At 37.8% G+C, this 18,018-nt stretch overlaps 2 protein-coding genes across 2 annotated transcripts in view; both read left to right on the top strand.

The window, feature by feature from the left end:
- The window catches only part of vtcn1 (V-set domain containing T cell activation inhibitor 1), a 37,141-nt gene extending 25,764 nt beyond the window's left edge, over nt 1-11,377 (top strand). Inside the window, exons 3-5 of the mRNA XM_073855081.1 lie at nt 8,793-9,152; nt 9,250-9,507; nt 9,819-11,377. Of these exons, the coding sequence (XP_073711182.1) occupies nt 8,793-9,152; nt 9,250-9,507; nt 9,819-9,922 (722 nt within the window). The 3' untranslated portion in view covers nt 9,923-11,377. The remainder of the gene's footprint in view (nt 1-8,792; nt 9,153-9,249; nt 9,508-9,818) is intronic.
- Nucleotides 11,378-12,532: 1,155 nt separating this feature from the next.
- Nucleotides 12,533-17,760, top strand: trim45 (tripartite motif containing 45). The gene is made up of 6 exons (XM_055215748.2): nt 12,533-13,303; nt 13,556-14,307; nt 15,481-15,610; nt 16,988-17,102; nt 17,208-17,334; nt 17,447-17,760. Exons 1-6 carry the CDS (start codon nt 12,822-12,824, stop codon nt 17,596-17,598), a joined length of 1,758 nt encoding a protein of 585 aa, XP_055071723.2. The 5' UTR covers nt 12,533-12,821; the 3' UTR covers nt 17,599-17,760.
- Nucleotides 17,761-18,018: the final 258 nt, after the last annotated feature.

The following is an 18,018-nucleotide window of genomic DNA, read 5'->3' on the forward strand; positions in this document are numbered from 1 at the left end:
TATATCTCCTCATCAGAACATCGTAGAGACACGGGGGTTGGACCGTTTGACTCGTGACTCGGAGTGTAATCATTATGGGATGCCATTTTTTTCCCTAGCAACCAAATACAGTACCCTAGCAACAGAGTAAACAAAGCCTTATATCTCCGCATCAGAACATCGTAGAGACACGGGAGTTGGATCTTTTTACTTTTCGCTTGGAGTATAATCATATATGGTCCCCAGAATTTTGCCACGGCAAGCACCACTCACATTTTCTTCAGGAAATGTACCTATCTAGTTATTAGTGGTGCTTGCATTTATGCAAGGCATCACTATTACTATTCCTCAGGGATATTATTCTTATTATTATATTTTATTCTTATGTCTGCACGTTTTTTCGGCACGTAACTCGTCCCGCACGGTTTGCCGTAGTCCCATGAAAGATGGCTCAAATCGACCGGTTTATTGAGGAGAGGTGTGCTATGACTTTTATAAGGGATCGGGTGCAGGATTTCCGAAAGGGGGGCAAAAAATCACCCAAAAAATCCCATTGACTTAACATTGCGCCGAACTTTGACGAGTCATAGCTCCGCTCGAGGATTTTGTAGAAATATGTGGGTTACAACATTTGAAGAGGGTGGTAGACTCTGTAAAAACATACATGACATTGGGGTGTAAGTTGTACCCCTGGGGTGTAAGAGGCACCCAAAAGTGCCCCATTGACTTATAATGGGGCAGGAAACATGCCCATATAAGGAAATAAAAAAGTTCCAGCTGGGATATCTTCGCTTTACAATGTCCTACAGACAAGTGGGTGGGCTCATTTCACTCGGGCATCCAATCAGTCTCTCAGGATCATCTCAGAGCTATTAAGCCACGCCCTTAGCAACAATTTTGGGCACCCTAGCAACATCTCCCATAGACTGCCATTATAAAATGCCCAGATGGATATCTTTGCACCAGAGTGTCATAGAGACATGAGGGTGGACTCATTTTACTCAGGCATCCAATCAGTCTCTCATGATCCTTAAAGGCTTACTAAGCCACGCCCCTAGCAACCACTTTTCAGCACCCTAGCAACATAAAATTCAAACAGTTATATCTCAGCATCCGAACATCGTAGAGACACGGGGGTTGGACCGTTTGACTCGTGACTCAGAGTGTAATCATTATGGGATGCCATTTTTTTCCCTAGCAACCAAATACAGTACCCTAGCAACAGAGTAAATAAAGCCTTATATCTCCGCATCAGAACATCGTAGAGACACGGGGGTTGGACCGTTTGACTTGTGACTCAGAGTGTAATCATTATGGGATGCCAATTTTTTCCCTAGCAACCAAATACAATACCCTAGCAACAGAGTAAACAAAGCCATATATCTCCGCATCAGAACATCGTAGAGACACGGGGGTTGGACCGTTTGACTCGTGACTCGGCGTGTAATCATTATGGGATGCCAATTTTTTCCCTAGCAACCAAATACAGTACCCTAGCAACAGAGTAAACAAAGCCTTATATCTCCGCATCAGAACATCGTAAAGACACGGGGGTTGGACCGTTTGACTCGTGACTCGGCGTGTAATCATTATGGGATGCCAATTTTTTCCCTAGCAACCAAATACAATACCCTAGCAACAGAGTAAACAAAGCCTTATATCTCCGCATCAGAACATCGTAGAGACACGGGGGTTGGACCGTTTGACTCGTGACTCGGAGTGTAATCATTATGGGTTGCCAATTTTTTCCCTAGCAACCAAATACAGTACCCTAGCAACAGAGTAAACAAAGCCTTATATCTCCGCATCAGAACATCGTAGAGACACGGGGGTTGGACCGTTTGACTTGTGACTCTGCGTGTAATCATTATGGGATGCCAATTTTTTCCCTAGCAACCAAATACAGTACCCTAGCAACAGAGTAAACAAAGCCTTATATCTCCGCATCAGAACATCGTAGAGACACGGGGGTTGGACCGTTTGACTCGTGACTCGGAGTGTAATCATTATGGGTTGCCAATTTTTTCCCTAGCAACCAAATACAGTACCCTAGCAACCGAATAAACAAAGCCTTATATCTGCGCATCAGAACATCGTAGAGACACGGGGTTTGGATCGTTTTACTCGTGACTGGAAGTATAATCATATACTGTCCCCAGAAATTTGCCACGGCAAGCACCACTTCACATTTTCTTCAGGAAATGTACCTATCTAGTTATTATTATTATTCTTATGTCTGCACGTTTTTTCGGCGCGTAACTCGTCCCGCACGGTTTGCCGTAGTCCCATGAAGGAGGGCTCAAATCGACCGGTATATTGAAGAGATGGTGGCTATGACTTTTATAAGCGATCGGGTGCAGGATTTCTGAAAGGGGGTCAAAAAACCACCCGAAAAATCCCATTGACTTAACATTGCGCCCAACTTTGACGAGTCATAGCTCCGCTCGAGGATTTTGTAGAAACATGTGGGTTACAACATTTGAAGAGGGTGGTAGGCTCTGTAAGAACATGGATAACAATGGGGTGTAAGTTGTACCCCTGGGGTGTAAGAGGTGCCCAAAAATGCCCAATGAAAAGTCAATGGGGCAAAATCCCATAGACTTACCATTGCAAAAATTTTGACGGGTCATAGGTACGAGGTCCGATTTTGTAGAAACATGTGGGTTACTAAATTTAAAGAGGGTGGTAGGCTATGTAAGAACATACATGACATTGGGGTTTAAGTTGTACCCCTGGGGTGTAAGAGGCACCCGAAAATTCCCATTGAGGAAACATGCCCATATAAGGGAATAAAACAGTTCCAGATGGGATATCTTTGCTTTACAGTGTCGTAGAGATAAGTGGGTGGGCTCATTTCACTCAGGCATCCAATCAGTCTCTCAGGATCATCCCAGAGCTATTAAGCCACGCCCCTAGCAACCACTTTTGGGCACCCTAGCAACATCTTCCATAGACTGCCATTATAAAATGCCCAGATGGATATATTTGCACCACAGTGTCATAGAGACATGGGGGTGGGCTCATTTTACTCAGGCATCCAATCAGTCTCTCAGGATCCTTACATAGGTATTAAGCCACGCCCCTAGCAACCACTTTTGAGAACCCTAGCAACATAAAATTCAAACAGGTATATCTCGGCATCCGAACATCGTAGAGACCCGGGGGTTGGACCATTTGACTCGTGACTCAGAGTGTAATCATTATGGGATGCCAAATTTTTCCCTAGCAACCAAATACAGTACCCTAGCAACAGAGTAAACAAAGCCTTATATCTCCGCATCAGAACATCGTAGAGACACGAGGGTTCAACCGTTTGACTTGTGACTCGGAGTGTAATCATTATGGGATGTCAATTTTTTCCCTAGCAACCAAATACATTACCCTAGCAACATATTAAACACAGACTTATATCTCCGCATCATAACATAGTAGAGACACGGGGGTTGGACCTTTTGTTTCGTGACTCATATTGTTATCTTTATGGGTTGTCAAATTTTTCCCTAGCAACCAAATACATTACCCTAGCAACAGAGTAAACAAAGCCTTATATCTCCGCATCAGAACATCGTAGAGACACGGGGGTTGGACCGTTTGACTCGTGACTCAGCGTGTAATCATTATGGGATGCCAATATTTTCCCTAGCAACCAAATACAGTACCCTAGCAACACAGTAAACAAAGCCTTATATCTTCGCATCAGAACATCGTAGAGACACAGGGGTTGGACCGTTTGACTCGTGAGCTTGGAGTATAATCATATATTGTCGCGAGAATTTTGCCACGGCAAGCACCACTCACATTTTCTTCAGGAAATGTACCTATCTAGTTATTATTATTATTCTTCTTCTGTTCATACTTTTTACCAATTGTAACTCCTCCTAGAGCTTTCAAGCTACACCCACAAAACTTTACAAAACTTTTAAGACTGGTCCGTAGATAGGTGCTATGCCTTTTCTAGCTGATGGGACCTACCGAATTCCTAAACGGGGCGCTCAAACACCCCAAATTTTCCATTGACTTAACATTGCGACAAACTTTGACGGGTCATAGCTGCAAGCGAGAAATTTGTAGAAACTTGTGGGTTACCACATTTGAAGAGGCTGGCAGGCTCTGTAAGAACATACATCACATTGGGGTGTAAGTTTCACCCCTGGGGTGTAAGAGGCACCCAAATTTCCCCATTGACTTATAATGGGGCAGGAAACATGCCCATATAAGGGAATAAAAGCGTCCCAGATGGAATATCTTCACTTTAGAGTGTCGTAGAGATATGGGGGTGGGCTCATTTTACTCAGGCATCCAATCAGTCTCTGAGGATTCTTATCGAGGTATTAAGCCACGCCCCTAGCAACCAAAATGAGCACCCTAGCAACATAATAAACAAAGCCTTATATCTCTGGATCCGAAAATCATAGAGACATGGGGGTTGGGTCTTTGGGTCATGTTAGCCTTATGCTAGCTTCATGCTAAGTCATACTAGCTTCATGCTAGTTTCTTGCTAGCTTTATGCTAATTTCATAATAAATCTTGCTAACTTCAAGCTAAATCATGTTAGCATCATGCTAGCTTTATGTTAATTCATTTTAGCTTCATGCTAATTCATGTTAGCATCATGCTAGCTTCATGCTAATTCATGTTAGCATCATGCTAGCTTCATGCTAATTCATGTTAGCATCATGCTAACTTCATGCTAATTCATGTTAGCATCATGCTAGCTTCATGCTAATTCATGTTAGCATCATGTTAGCTTCATGCTAATTCATGTTAGCATCATGCTAGCTTCATGCTAATTCATGTTAGCATCATGCTAGCTTCATGCTAATTCATGTTAACATCATTCTAGCTTCATACTAATTCATGTTAGCATCGTGCTAGCTTCATGCTAATTCATGTTAGCATCATGCTAGCTTCATGCTAATTCATGTTAGCATCGTGCTAGCTTCATGCTAATTCATGTTAGCTTCATGCTAATTCATGTTAGCATCATGCTAGCTTCATGCTAATTCATGTTAGCATCATGCTAGCTTCATGCTAATTCATGTTAACATCATGCTAGCTTCATGCTAATTCATGTTAGCATCATGCTAGCTTCATGCTAATTCATGTTAACATCATGCTAGCTTCATGCTAATTCATGTTAGCATCATGCTAGCTTCATGCTAATTCATGTTAGCATCATGCTAGCTTCATGCTAATTCATGTTAGCATCATGCTAATTCATGTTAACTTCATGCTAATTCATGTTAGCTTCATGCTAATTCATGTTAGCTTCATGCTAATTCATGTTAGCTTCATGCTAATTCATGTTAGCTTCATGCTAATTCATGTTAACTTCATGTTAATTCATGTTAGCTTCATGCTAATTCATGTTAGCATCATGCTAGCTTTATGTTGATTCATGTTAGCTTCATGCTAGCTTCATGCTAATTCATGTTAGCATCATGCTAGCTTCATGCTAATTCATGTTAGCATCATGCTAGCTTCATGCTAATTCATGTTAGCATCATGCTAGCTTCATGCTAATTCATGTTAGCATCATGCTAGCTTCATGCTAATTCATGTTAGCATCATGCTAGCTTCATGCTAATTCATGTTAGCATCATGCTAGCTTTATGCTAATTCATGTTAGCATCATGCTAGCTTCATGCTAATTCATGTTAGCATCATGCTAGCTTCATGCTAATTCATGTTAGCATCATGCTAATTCATGTTAACTTCATGCTAATTCATGTTAGCATCATGCTAATTCATGTTAACTTCATGCTAATTCATGTTAGCTTCATGCTAATTCATGTTGGCTTCATGCTAATTCATGTTAGCTTCATGCTCATTCATGTTAGCTTCATGCTAGCTTCATGCTAATTCATGTTAGCATCATGCTAGCTTCATGCTAATTCATGTTAACATCATGCTAGCTTCATGCTAATTCATGTTAACATCACTTTAGCTTCATGCTAATTCATGTAAGCATCATGCTAGCTTCATGCTAATTCATGTTAGCATCATGCTAGCTTCATGCTAATTCATGTTAGCATCATGCTAGCTTCATGCTAATTCATGTTAGCATCATGCTAATTCATGTTAGCATCATGCTAATTCATGTTAGCTTCATGCTAATTCATGTTAGCTTCATGCTAATTCATGTTAGCTTCATGCTCAATCATGTTAGCTTCATGTTAGCTTCATGCTAATTCATGTTAGCATCATGCTAGCTTCATGTTAATTCATGTTAGCATTATGCTAGCTTCATGATAATTCATGTTAGCATCATGTTTATTAATTATTTTATTTAAGTTTATTTGTATAGGGACAGATACAATAACATAGACAAACTTGAGATACAGTCCTCAAATGCATGTACCATAGTGCTTGTAGCCGAAGCTAATTTGCAGCACTTGTCCCTAGAAGGGCTTTTTTAACTATAGTGATATTAACAATAAAATGGCAATCAAGAATAATTTAAAAAGGAAAAAAGAAAAGAAAAACAATTTAGCTAGACATGATTACAAGTTTGTTGCTGGATTAGCCATGATCTGGTTGCTTTTTTAAAAATGTTAAAACTGGCCACAGTTTTAACAATGTTAGCATCATGCTAGCTTCATGCTAATTCATGTTAGCATCATGCTAGCTTCATGCTAATTCATGTTAGCATCATGTTAGCTTCATGCTAATTCATGTTAGCATCATGCTAGCTTCATGCTAATTCATGTTAGCATCATGTTAGCTTCATGCTAATTCATGTTAGAATCATGTTAGCTTCATGCTAATTCATGTTAACATCATGTTAGCTTCATGCTTATTCATGTTAACATCATGCTAGCTTCATGCTAATTCTTGTTAGCATCATGCTAGCTTCATGCTAATTCATGTTAACATCATGCTAAATCATGTTAACATGCTAACTTTTTGTTAAATCATGTTTATGGAAAGTTAGACTACTAAACTAAACTTGTTTTCAGTTTCTCTCAAACTTTTTTAAACGTTCAGGCCAGGCTTTGTCAAGCCAACATAAAGTTTGTCTTCAAACTTTTCTATCTAGTTCAGTGTATTATGGCATGTCAGTGAATAAAACTGTGTGAAAATAGTCTTGTATTCTGAGCTCACAGCAAATGTTTAATTTTTGAAAGTTTTGGTTTGGAGAGGGGTAGAAATAGACATGTATGCACTAAAGTATCCGGTATTAAAGGGGTTCTTGGGATTCCAGAGACACCAGCAGGTTTAAATACATGTTTCCTTCTTAACTGTGGCTTTTTATTGATGCCTTTTCCTAATATTTTCCTTAAAAAATTAAAAAGCCTTTATATAGTCAAATCTTTCTGTACTGTTAACTCATAAATCTTAAAATTCCGATTTAAACAGACAACTTCTGGCCGATGCCGATACCGATATTAAACACTTGTGTACAATACCATACAGTTGGTTATTAGCTAGTTTATTTCTGCATCAAATTATTTTTACTGAACATGGATTGGATCTAATTAACATTCAACTGACCGACATAATAAGAGAGGCACAAATTAAGCTAAAACAAATATAATAAGACAGCATGACAACCTTCAAAGGTGGTTTTTGCTATTCAGCATTTATTTTATTAACAACATCAACTCATTTTTTACATATAATGGATTTGTTTATGCAGTTAATTAATAAACAAATTCATCTAAAATCGGCCGATAAATATCGGTGGCCGATACATCGGTGCATCACTACTTAAAATAGTTCAATAATTTCTCTTTAGATCCAGCCAAATATAAATTGTTATAAGAAGTAATTTGCTTTTTTAAGATAAAAGCACACTTTTTGTCTTTAGAAAGATCTTTTTTTCATACCCATATTGTAGGAGAACTACAACTTGCTTAATAATTTGGAACAGCATATTTTTCATTTTTTTTCAAAGTATTAAGGTATCTTTTAACATTTTAATTTCATTTAAATATAATAACATCCACATTGTCATATAACTGTTGAGGGTAAAATATAATTACTAAACTTTATGACAAAAATGGCATGTGCATAATAATTTGGAACGCGGTGTATAATTTAAAAAAGATGCCCCCGACATCTTAAATTCTCATCACAGCTTTTTAAGGTTAAGAACAGACACGTGCAAACTTGTGTTTGAGTAATGTCTCTATCAATGAACCAGAACAAAGATCGGGTTATGACTTTTTTGTAAAAAAAAATGTAATTGCATTGACAAAACCTTATTGTCACTCCTATTAATGACTCAAACTGTCTTAGTTAACAGTCCAGCATCATGTTAAGGAAAACACCAGGCCCTAAAAGACTTAAAATGTTGTGTAAATGTATGTTATCAGGACACACCTCTCAGGGGCAATATTGACCGAGGGAGGAGATGCTGCATTTAGTAGTGTAAAGTTTAAAGTCTCAGGGGATTTAAATATGTGCTTCTAGCCAAACTTATTGATATATCGCTGTCTACAGAGATGCAGAACACAGTGGCTGGTTGTTAAAACAGAAACAGACTGGAATGGCTTCATTTGGACAAATAATTTTTGGGACGTAAGACAACATGGAGCTTTTTAATGATAATTCTACACAACACAGTTTGGTTGATAAATTATTACAGTATTATAACATGTGTTGCTCCTCAAATATTGTGTATTTGCTTTATCCTTATTTTGCAGAATGGTTGTTCTCATCATTGTATTCGCTGGTATCATTTTAATTTTGACTTTAGGTTAGAATTTTGATTTTCAGGTTAGTAAAATATTCTAATAAAAGTGATTACAGTATTTGCGTTTACAAAATTCCTGTTGTGTGATACACTAAATGTATGTGTTTTTTTAAAGTCTCACAAGGTACCGTTGAGAGCAGCAGCCCCTCTATTGTGGGAAATCTTGGACAGGACGAGGTCATTGATTGCACGTTTAATACCAAGAGCAACAGTGGGTTGACTGAAGATGTATCAATCTCTTGGTTAAAAGATGGTCTTAGTGGGGTGGTATATGAATACAAGAATAAAGCAGCCCAACTTCAAATGCAGAATACACAGTTTAAAGAAAGAGCACAACTGTTCCCAGATGTTATTTCTACAGGCAATGCTTCTCTACTCCTGAGAAGTGTGAAATTGGAAGATGATGGTGTGTATCGCTGTAGTGTCAGTGCGGGAAAACTCTCAGGGACTACAAGCATTAATCTTAGAGTGGCTGGTAAGGAGACAATCTTATTTATTTATTTAAAAATAAAATACACATAAATGAAACATAACTAGTTGACAGCCACAGACTGTGTGCATTTTTTTTTTAGCTTTTACAGCCCCCACCTTTATCCAACAGACAAATACTTCGCTAACTGCGGAGGCCCAGAGATGGTTTCCCCAACCGGAGGTTACCTGGTTAAGTCAGAGTGGAGAACTTTTAAACAGCAGCAGCCAATTCAGCAACAATTCGGCTGGAATCACACAAGTTGTCAGTGTCCTGGAGTTCCCGGTAAAAGTCGATGAAACTTACACCTGCCTTATACAAAACAGCCTTGTGAAAGCTGTCTCAGAGGCAACTGTAACAGGTAAATCTTTATTGTTGACTGAGAATTGTTGATACTAATTTTTATGGTATGGAAGGACTCACCCACAGTCATAACATTTACTCAGAGCTATGCATTGCATGTCAAAAAAACAACATTTCTTGACAATAAGGACACAATTAAAAACAAACATTAATGCATTAGGATCAAATACTTGTTATTGTTGTTGCTCTGTTTTTGTTTATATACTTTATCTATATCTATTCATTTTTTATAAATACGTATCTGTCTGTAGTATATAGTCTAAAGCAGTATGTGTCATTTTAATTTATGTTTATGTGTTCACTTTTTAGGCAATGAAGTGACGGGAAAGACATACTTCATTTTTAATGCTGCATCAACAATATTATCCTCACAACCCTTGTTTATAGTTATACTTCATTTCTTTCTCAAGTAGACTCCGGTGTCTGGTTGTTAGTAAGGTCAACAAATTATTTCTCTGTTGTGTACACATTAATCTATTCTGTTATCCAAATGTCATATATTATAATGATTGTAATAGGGTGATTCTCTGAATTGGGTGCCTTTTGGGTCATACTTTTTTTTTTAAATATATACCTTAAATAGTTATATTTTTGATCATTTCCTGTGATAGTGGATTAGTCAAACCTTTAAAAAAATACATTTTACCACCTCAGGCATGAAATTCTAATCAATATTGAGTGTTTTTTTCCACTTGGACTTGGACCCTGTTTAAATATGATTTAAAAAGATTTTCAAGTAAATTCTTGTAGAAGCTTTTCAATGAGATGTCCCTTGTTTGATATCATTTATTGCATGTAGAATTTTTTTTAATGCTCACCATTTGAATACCAAATCAGGTCATGAAAACTGTATCTAACATTGGTCTTCATATCTTATCACAAAATATGCGTTAACATTAGAATTTAATCAGGCTTTCATATTTTTTCAGACTGTCCTGTAAATTCTGCACACAGCAAAACAAACTTTGACCTAATTTGTCGTTTTATCACCAAAATATTAATAAAAACTATCAAATAACAGGGTTGAACTCAGCATAACGGGGTTGAAAATGATAACAGGGTTGAAGTGATGATCATCATTTAATATAGCATGGATTTCTTACCTGTAAAATTAATGATATCACATTCAATAAAATTGTATTTTATTAAAGTTGGCAAAAACAAACAAACATTTTAATAAGTATTTAACATTAAATCAAAAGAATTAAGGATTAATTGATCAAAAACATCAATCGATCTTTCAATTTGGTTTTATTGAACATAAAATACCATAATCGATTATTTCTAACAGGTCACATAACAATATAACAAGTCTACAATTGAGTCCTCTACTAAAAAGTGTCAAATTTTCAACCCCGTCACAACGATTCAACCCTGTTATAATAAAAATGGGAACGGGTTGAATGTGACGGGGTTGAAGTCTTTGCCTAAAAGTAGCTGTAACTCCGTACTTAACTAAGACAGTAGCATCACATGGCATTTAGGAAATCATACAAGTTTAATGTTTTGCAAAAACATTTATTTAATTTCTTAAACCGTTGTTTACTATCATTTAGTAATACAACAGAGTTGAAATGTTGAGCCTGACAATCTTAATCTGACAGTGAAAAACATGAAATAAATGTAAGAAAAGATTCTGACACTTGCCTTTCTTTGCAGCATGTTCTTCAAGAGACTTGTGTGATATCACTTTCTGGGTGTGATGCCACAGGGATTGATCCGTTATTTTTATAGGGGGGTAAATAGTATGGCGTGACGGGGTTGAAAACAAACTGGAGGACGTGTATAAATATTGCAATTTCATATATAATTAATGCATTTTTATATACATATGTATATTTTAGTTAAAGTAAACCCACGTATGATTAAATTAGCAGTAACTATTTTGCATTAATTGCAGTTTTTATTTGTGTGATATTCAATGAAAATGTAATGATGGATTGTGGGGACTTGCAAGTATGCTTGTTTTCTACTACTTCGTCAACACATATCTATAAATTAAAATAAAATAAAAGCATTTTTTGTTGCATTATTATGCAAAGGCACCTGGTTCTATTAATTGATTGCGTTAAAATGCATTTTGTGATTTCCTTTAATTAAAAATCTTTGAAGTAAGTTTGGGGGACTTAAAGGGCACCCAATATTATAATTAGTAGAAGTGCTATTATTTATTCAAAACTGTAAATACTTCATAAATACAATACTTCATTCAAGTTGAAAAACTTTTTGTTAATATATTTAACACAAATGTAGCTTTTTACATTATGTGATCATAAAGATGCACAAACATAAACCATCACTATGTGATACAGTACAATAATAAAAATATCTTTGACTTTATCACTGTACACTACTTCAGAGGATATTTGACATTTAATGTTGTGTTCATTTAACAATGCAAATATAGTTTTACTAATTCACAAGATGCTTTTCTTTAAATTATTCTCTATTTTCCCAATTACTGTTTATATAAAATATTTTACTAATATAAAGTATTAAGTGTATGTATGCATTTATTTGCATTGTGAGTCATTTAAGGTCAAAGGTTGAATTAGATTAAGTTTACTACATGTTTAAATTATAGTTTGTAGGCCCGCAGTTTGTACAATTTGTTGTGTTATGCTATATGCACTAGGTTAAAAGAAATGTTTTGGCAACTGAGGAAAAAATTTACATAAATGGAGGTAAAGCAAAAATGAAATAAATGTTTCTCTTAGTAGCTAAATAAATACATCGTTGAAAATATACAAAAATATATATTCATTTTAAGTACGAAAATTAATATAACTCTAAATGTGGTTGGCTGACGAATGTAAGTCATATGCACCATTATATTATAGTGAGTAAATTATGGTGTAATTTTCATTTTTCGGAAAGCTATTTCTATAATATTATTGTTTGAGCTCGTGTCTTAATCTATTTTTACAGTCTATGGTCTTAATCTGTCAAGACAGCAGATGGCGACACTCATGTTTTTCAAAGCTGTCAAGGCGTGGGTTCATCTTTAAACTACTCGAGTAGGTCAGATTTCAAACCACGCCCCCAAACGTGTACGCGTATTTTGATTGGTCGGTGAGGCACATTCTCAAATAGCATGAACAAAAAGTTAACAAACTTTTAACTGTAGAGTTTATATTTATTCGTAAATAACAACAAAACCGTGCATGCACGGTTTAACAAAATAATATCAAGTTAGCGGTTTTCTAACAGGACGTTAGTGTTGTGTTTTGCTTAGTAAATTGCAAGTTGTGAACATTTGCGTGTCGAGTCGGATGCGAGTTGGAGTAACATTTTCAGGGGGGAAAAACTACAATGTCACTTGATAAAAAACACTCGATTTATGAAAACAAGCACAACGACGAGTTAAAAAATATAGAAAGCAGCATAACTAATGGAGACGGTAGGCAGAAATCGAGAGCAGTCTGTCGGGTGTGTGATCGGATGTATCGCGACCCTAAACTTCTGCCCTGCTTGCATACATTCTGTGCGGACTGCGTGCGTCAGCTCGAGCCGTTTGCTGTGCGCGGTGTGAACGGCAATCTCAGCCCTGAAGATGACACTGCCAGACGGGACTCTGTTACAGTCCTGTGTCCCGAGTGTGATTCAGAGGTGGACCTGCCTTCATCGGGGGTAGATGGGCTGACCACTGATCATCTGGCGCTGGACGAGGTTTTCGCGGAGACTCTGTTGATTAATAACAGCGTTTTGTGCGACCTGTGCAGCGACGGCGACGCGGGGAAGCGTTGTGAGGTTTGTTGCGTCAATCTCTGCGACTTCTGCAGTCAAGCACACAGGTGAGTGTTTGTATTGACGCACAGTTTTTACCCATACCTCCTGAAGTGATAGAAGAGTAAATGTTTACTATGGAATTACTACAGTTTAACTTTGGTTAGTAACTGTGGTTAACTTTTTTATAAGGTTTGTGTTCGTATGTGTACATGTTGTAGGTACATGAATGACAAGACACAACATAAAGAGAGGAGAGCCATTCAGAATTGTGCTTTGAATGTGACATCTGAGTATATGTATTATATTATATCTTTCAGAAGACAGAACCGGACCTCTTCTCACTCCATCCAAAATCTCCAGGACTTAAAATCTCAGGGTCGTCTCACTAGGCCTGTCCTATGTTCACTTCATCCTGGCCAGGAGTTACGACTCTTCTGCGAGCCCTGCGACCTCACTGTGTGCCTGGAGTGTGCAGCCACCTTTCACCGTGACCACCACTGTAGCCCCGCCCATGAGGTCATCAGTCATCACGGAGATCGCATCAGGGATTTGGTTGTCAGGACATTAAGGCCTCGTCTCTCTCGTTTGGAGGAGACTTTAAGACGCGTTGACGTATCCCAAGAGGCATTGCAGGTGAGAACCGACACGTTGGCGGGCGAGATTCGGGCGTTTGCTCGGAGCTACGCCACCGCCGTGGAGATGCATTGCCGCTCTCTGCTGCGTTCACTGGAAGATCTGAGGTTGCAGCGCAGAAACCAGTTACATCTGCAGAAAGCTCAGCTGCAGCAGGCCGTGTCTGATGTCCGAGGTGGAGTAGATTTCGCAGAACGCTTGCTGACGTGCGGTTCAGATGCAGAAATTCTCAATGCCAAGGGGGTTACTATGAGGAGACTGATGAACCTAGTGGAATCAGGATTTGACTCGCACCCAATGACAGTCGCCCATGACAACGCCAGCAGCATCTGTTTCCTACCACGGGAGAGTGCTGGGGAAGTGGAGGGGTTTCCTGTGGTAGGAGTCATACATGCCAAAGTTGTAGATCCCAGCAAGTGCACTATCCAGGGAGAAGGTGAGAACTTTGATAAAATACAGCAATAAACCCTAATAGCTGTGGTTTAATTTGAAACAGCTAAGGTTGTTGCCAAATGTTTCAAGAGGAATTTACAAGGACATCGAACGTGGCTCAACCAGTCAAGGCATAATGTTATTTTCATAGGGTTCACCCTAAATGCAGATAAAAATCTGTCAGACGGGACTTAGAAATCATGATTATGGAAGCCATAATAAAAAAATTATAACACCAATGGTTTCTATGGCAGTAAAGCAAAAACTGAGTGACAAAAAAGGACACTACACTTTTTAAATTGCGAATTTTTCTAGTTTCAAACATTATTGCACATATTTGGGATAAAGTAAGGGGCTGCACAAGTGAACAAAATATAACACTGTGCAATAATGTTTTTGCGATTTTAATGCAAGAACGGTAAATATTGTAACCTTAAAGCAGTTGTTTTTGTACATAGATGGAGAACTGAAATAAGTAAAACTGTCAGTATTGTCTTTTTCCAAATTGGAAACTTTTCTTAAGAAGCCCTTATCCTACACTATGTAGTCAAATACTCTAGAAATATTTGGTTAATACAGTGGAATACTGAAGGCTTTGTCAAACACAATGGTTGAATGCACGTTCTTCAGAAGTTCAGATGAAATGTTTATTTAAAGCTTCCTGTTTTAGACTTTGCGAGACAGGATCTGAAATCGTGAATGTGAGATCTTGGATCTCTTTCTCCCTTTACATTCATGCAAGTGCACATACCAGAAAGCCTAGGGCATGACGCAGGGATAAACTGCAGACACATTCCTGGTTACCATGGAGACTTTTTATTGGTGTTCCTCAAGTGTGTCCCTAGGTCCTGTACCCGCTATGTCCTAACATGTCACAAGCAGGTTCTTTCACCAAGCACACCGAAGGTCATTCAGTTTGACTCAACTGTGTGCCATCCCCAGTGGTGTTTGCTAGTGCCATTGTCGATAGGTTAACAAATCGATGTGTGTTAGAAGTTCGAATTCAATCATTGATTTTGCATTAATTTCAATCTTTGACATGAACATTGTAATTTAAAAACATTAAATGACAAAAAGATCACTTGAGTGAAGACAATACTATTGCTTTTCATGTTACAGGTGCTTTGGATTTTGTTTTAGCTTTCATTATGCATGTATGTGTTGAAATAACTTGCAGGCGTAGAGCGAGGTCATGAAGGTCAGCGAGGGGAGTTCACGCTGGTGTGCAGAGACTCCTCCGGAGAACAGATGGGCAGAGGAGGTGACCCTGTGCTAGTCAGCATAGTGCACAAGGAGAGGAAGGGCTGGTGAGTAAAATGTATACCATAATGCATTTAAATGTGTGCCATGCATGTGATTTTTCAACATTTCTCCAGAATCGTCATTGTACTAAATCTTATTTCAAATAAAAAAATATTTTAGTATTTATATTAATTCACTAAAAAAACTCTCTTTTCTGCATATCTAGATCTGCATCATCGTCGACTAACAAAAATAATTGGTTCTTACTACTTAGATTTTTATTTTTATATGTTTACACAACTACTGTGAAGAAAAGTTCATTAAAGGGACATTCCACTTTTTTTTGAAAATATGCTCATTTTCCAGCTTCCCTAGAGTTAAACAATTGATTCTTACCGTTTTGGAATCCTTTCAGCTGATGTCTGGGGTTAGCACTTTTAGCATAGCTTAGCACAATCCATTGAATCTGATTAGACCATTAGCATCGCGCTAAAAAAATAATATTTTTCTTCTTTAAAACTTGATTCTTCTGTAGTTACATCGTGTATTAAGACCGACGGAAAATTAAAAGTTGCGATTTTCTAAACGGATATGGCTAGGAACTATACGTTCATTTTGGCGTCATGGTTAAGGACTTTGCTGATGTGGCATGGCTGCGGCAGGCATGGTGATGTTATGCACTGCCCGAAAATAATCCCCTTGGTTACTTTCAATAGCAGGGGACTATTTTTTGGCAGTGCATATTTTCAAAAAAGTGGAATGTCCCTTTAACATAATAATTGGTCTTATTAAATATATTTACAGTAAAGTGTCTTAAAGGGACACTTTTTTGAAAATATGCTGATTTTCCAGCTCCCCTATAATTTATGCAGTGCCTGAAAATAGTCCCCTGCTATTGAAAGTAACCATGGGAACTATTTTCGGGCAGTGTGTAATATCACTACGCCTGCTGCAGCCATGTTACGGCAGCAAAATCCTTGATTATTACGCCAGAATGAGAGTATAGTTCCTAGCCATATCTGCCTAGAAAAAAACCGCAACTTTTAATTTTCTGCGGTCTTAGTACACGATGTAACTACAGAAAAGTCAAGTTTTAAATAGGAAAAATATCGAAACTCTTTGGTTATTTGTAGCGTGATGCTAATGGTCTAATCAGATTCAATGAATTATGCTAAGCTATGCTAAAACCCGCCAGACCTGGAGATCAGCTAAATGGATTCCAAAACGGTAAAAATCAAATGTTTAACTCTAGGGGCGCTGGAAAATGAGCACATTTTCAAAAAGTGTCCCTTTAAGTAGACAAAATAAAGTGTAAACAGAATTGAATAACTAGATAACGAGATATGTGGCCATAATATTAAAACATTATTTAGACTGACAAATGTGAAGTTATCTTATTTCTGATGCATTGTCTGTCATGATTGTGTTTTCCCACATTGAAGCACTGTGGAGGCGGTTGTAGTTGATAATGGTGATGGCTCTTACAGTGTCTCCTACACACCAGTTGAACCAGGTGTCTACTCTGTGTGGGTCTGTGTTAAAGCTCAGCACGTCCAGGTAACTTAAACGGTTTTAGCTGTTTCTAAAAGCAGTAACATTTTAATGACCATTTCAGGAATGTGTGATGCTGGGACTGACGTTCTAACATTACATTCTTTCTAGGGTTCACCTTTCGTGCTAAATGTGAAGAGAAAGTTCAGACGTCACAGTGGCATATTCCATTGTTGCTCTTTCTGCTCAAGTGGGGGCGCCAAAGAAGCACGCTGCGGCTGCACAGGAACCATGCCAGGTAGAGCAGAGTAAATTTTTTATAAAGGTTAAGACATATGAGGATGTCAGAACACTCTGATGGTTTATTTGATCAGATCAAACTCTAAATAATTTTATATGTATCTACACAGGTGGGTTTCAAGGTTGTGGACATGGCCATAAAGGACACCCTGGTAAGTCCCACTGGTCATGCTGTGGAAGTGTGGTGGAGGTCTCTGAGTGTATTCTGCATAATCTGGGTGCAGTTTCTCCTCGTGGACACCTCAAGACAGTAGAGCTCTGAAAGAAACATCTGCACCATAAAGCTTGATGCACATACTCTAATCTTTTTACCGAGACAATAAACAAACTATAATATAAAATGTATAATATAAATAAATACTTTTCCCATGCCATATACAGTACATTTTGCATACCATGGATAATAAAAATAAATGTTTATTCATTTTTCCTGTAGTAATTGTTTCAACAGTGCCAAAAACTTGATTGCTGTTTTTATATTTACAACTGTATATATCTTAATTTACACATTTTTGACATATGTGACCCATGTGGTTTACGGTTTTCTTTAGTGATAGACCGATATATCGGCCGCCCGATATATCAGGCCGATATTTGCGCGTTTTATGTGTATCGGCATTGGCCGATATGTGGCTGCCGTGTTCGCCGATTTTTTCCGGCATTATTTACAGACAGAGTGCTG

The sequence above is a fragment of the Misgurnus anguillicaudatus genome, chromosome 17 (assembly GCF_027580225.2).
Source record: "Misgurnus anguillicaudatus chromosome 17, ASM2758022v2, whole genome shotgun sequence".
In the NCBI taxonomy this organism is placed as follows: Eukaryota; Metazoa; Chordata; class Actinopteri; order Cypriniformes; family Cobitidae; genus Misgurnus; species Misgurnus anguillicaudatus.

Excerpts from the sequence above, each read along its gene's own strand:
- trim45 (XM_055215748.2), top strand. The coding sequence starts at position 12,822 with ATGTCACTTGATAAAAAACACTCGATTTATGAAAACAAGCACAACGAC. Across the intron at positions 13,304-13,555 it reads TTCTGCAGTCAAGCACACAG|AAGACAGAACCGGACCTCTT; the intron begins GTGAGTGTTTGT and ends TATATCTTTCAG. Across the intron at positions 17,103-17,207 it reads TTAAAGCTCAGCACGTCCAG|GGTTCACCTTTCGTGCTAAA; the intron begins GTAACTTAAACG and ends CATTCTTTCTAG.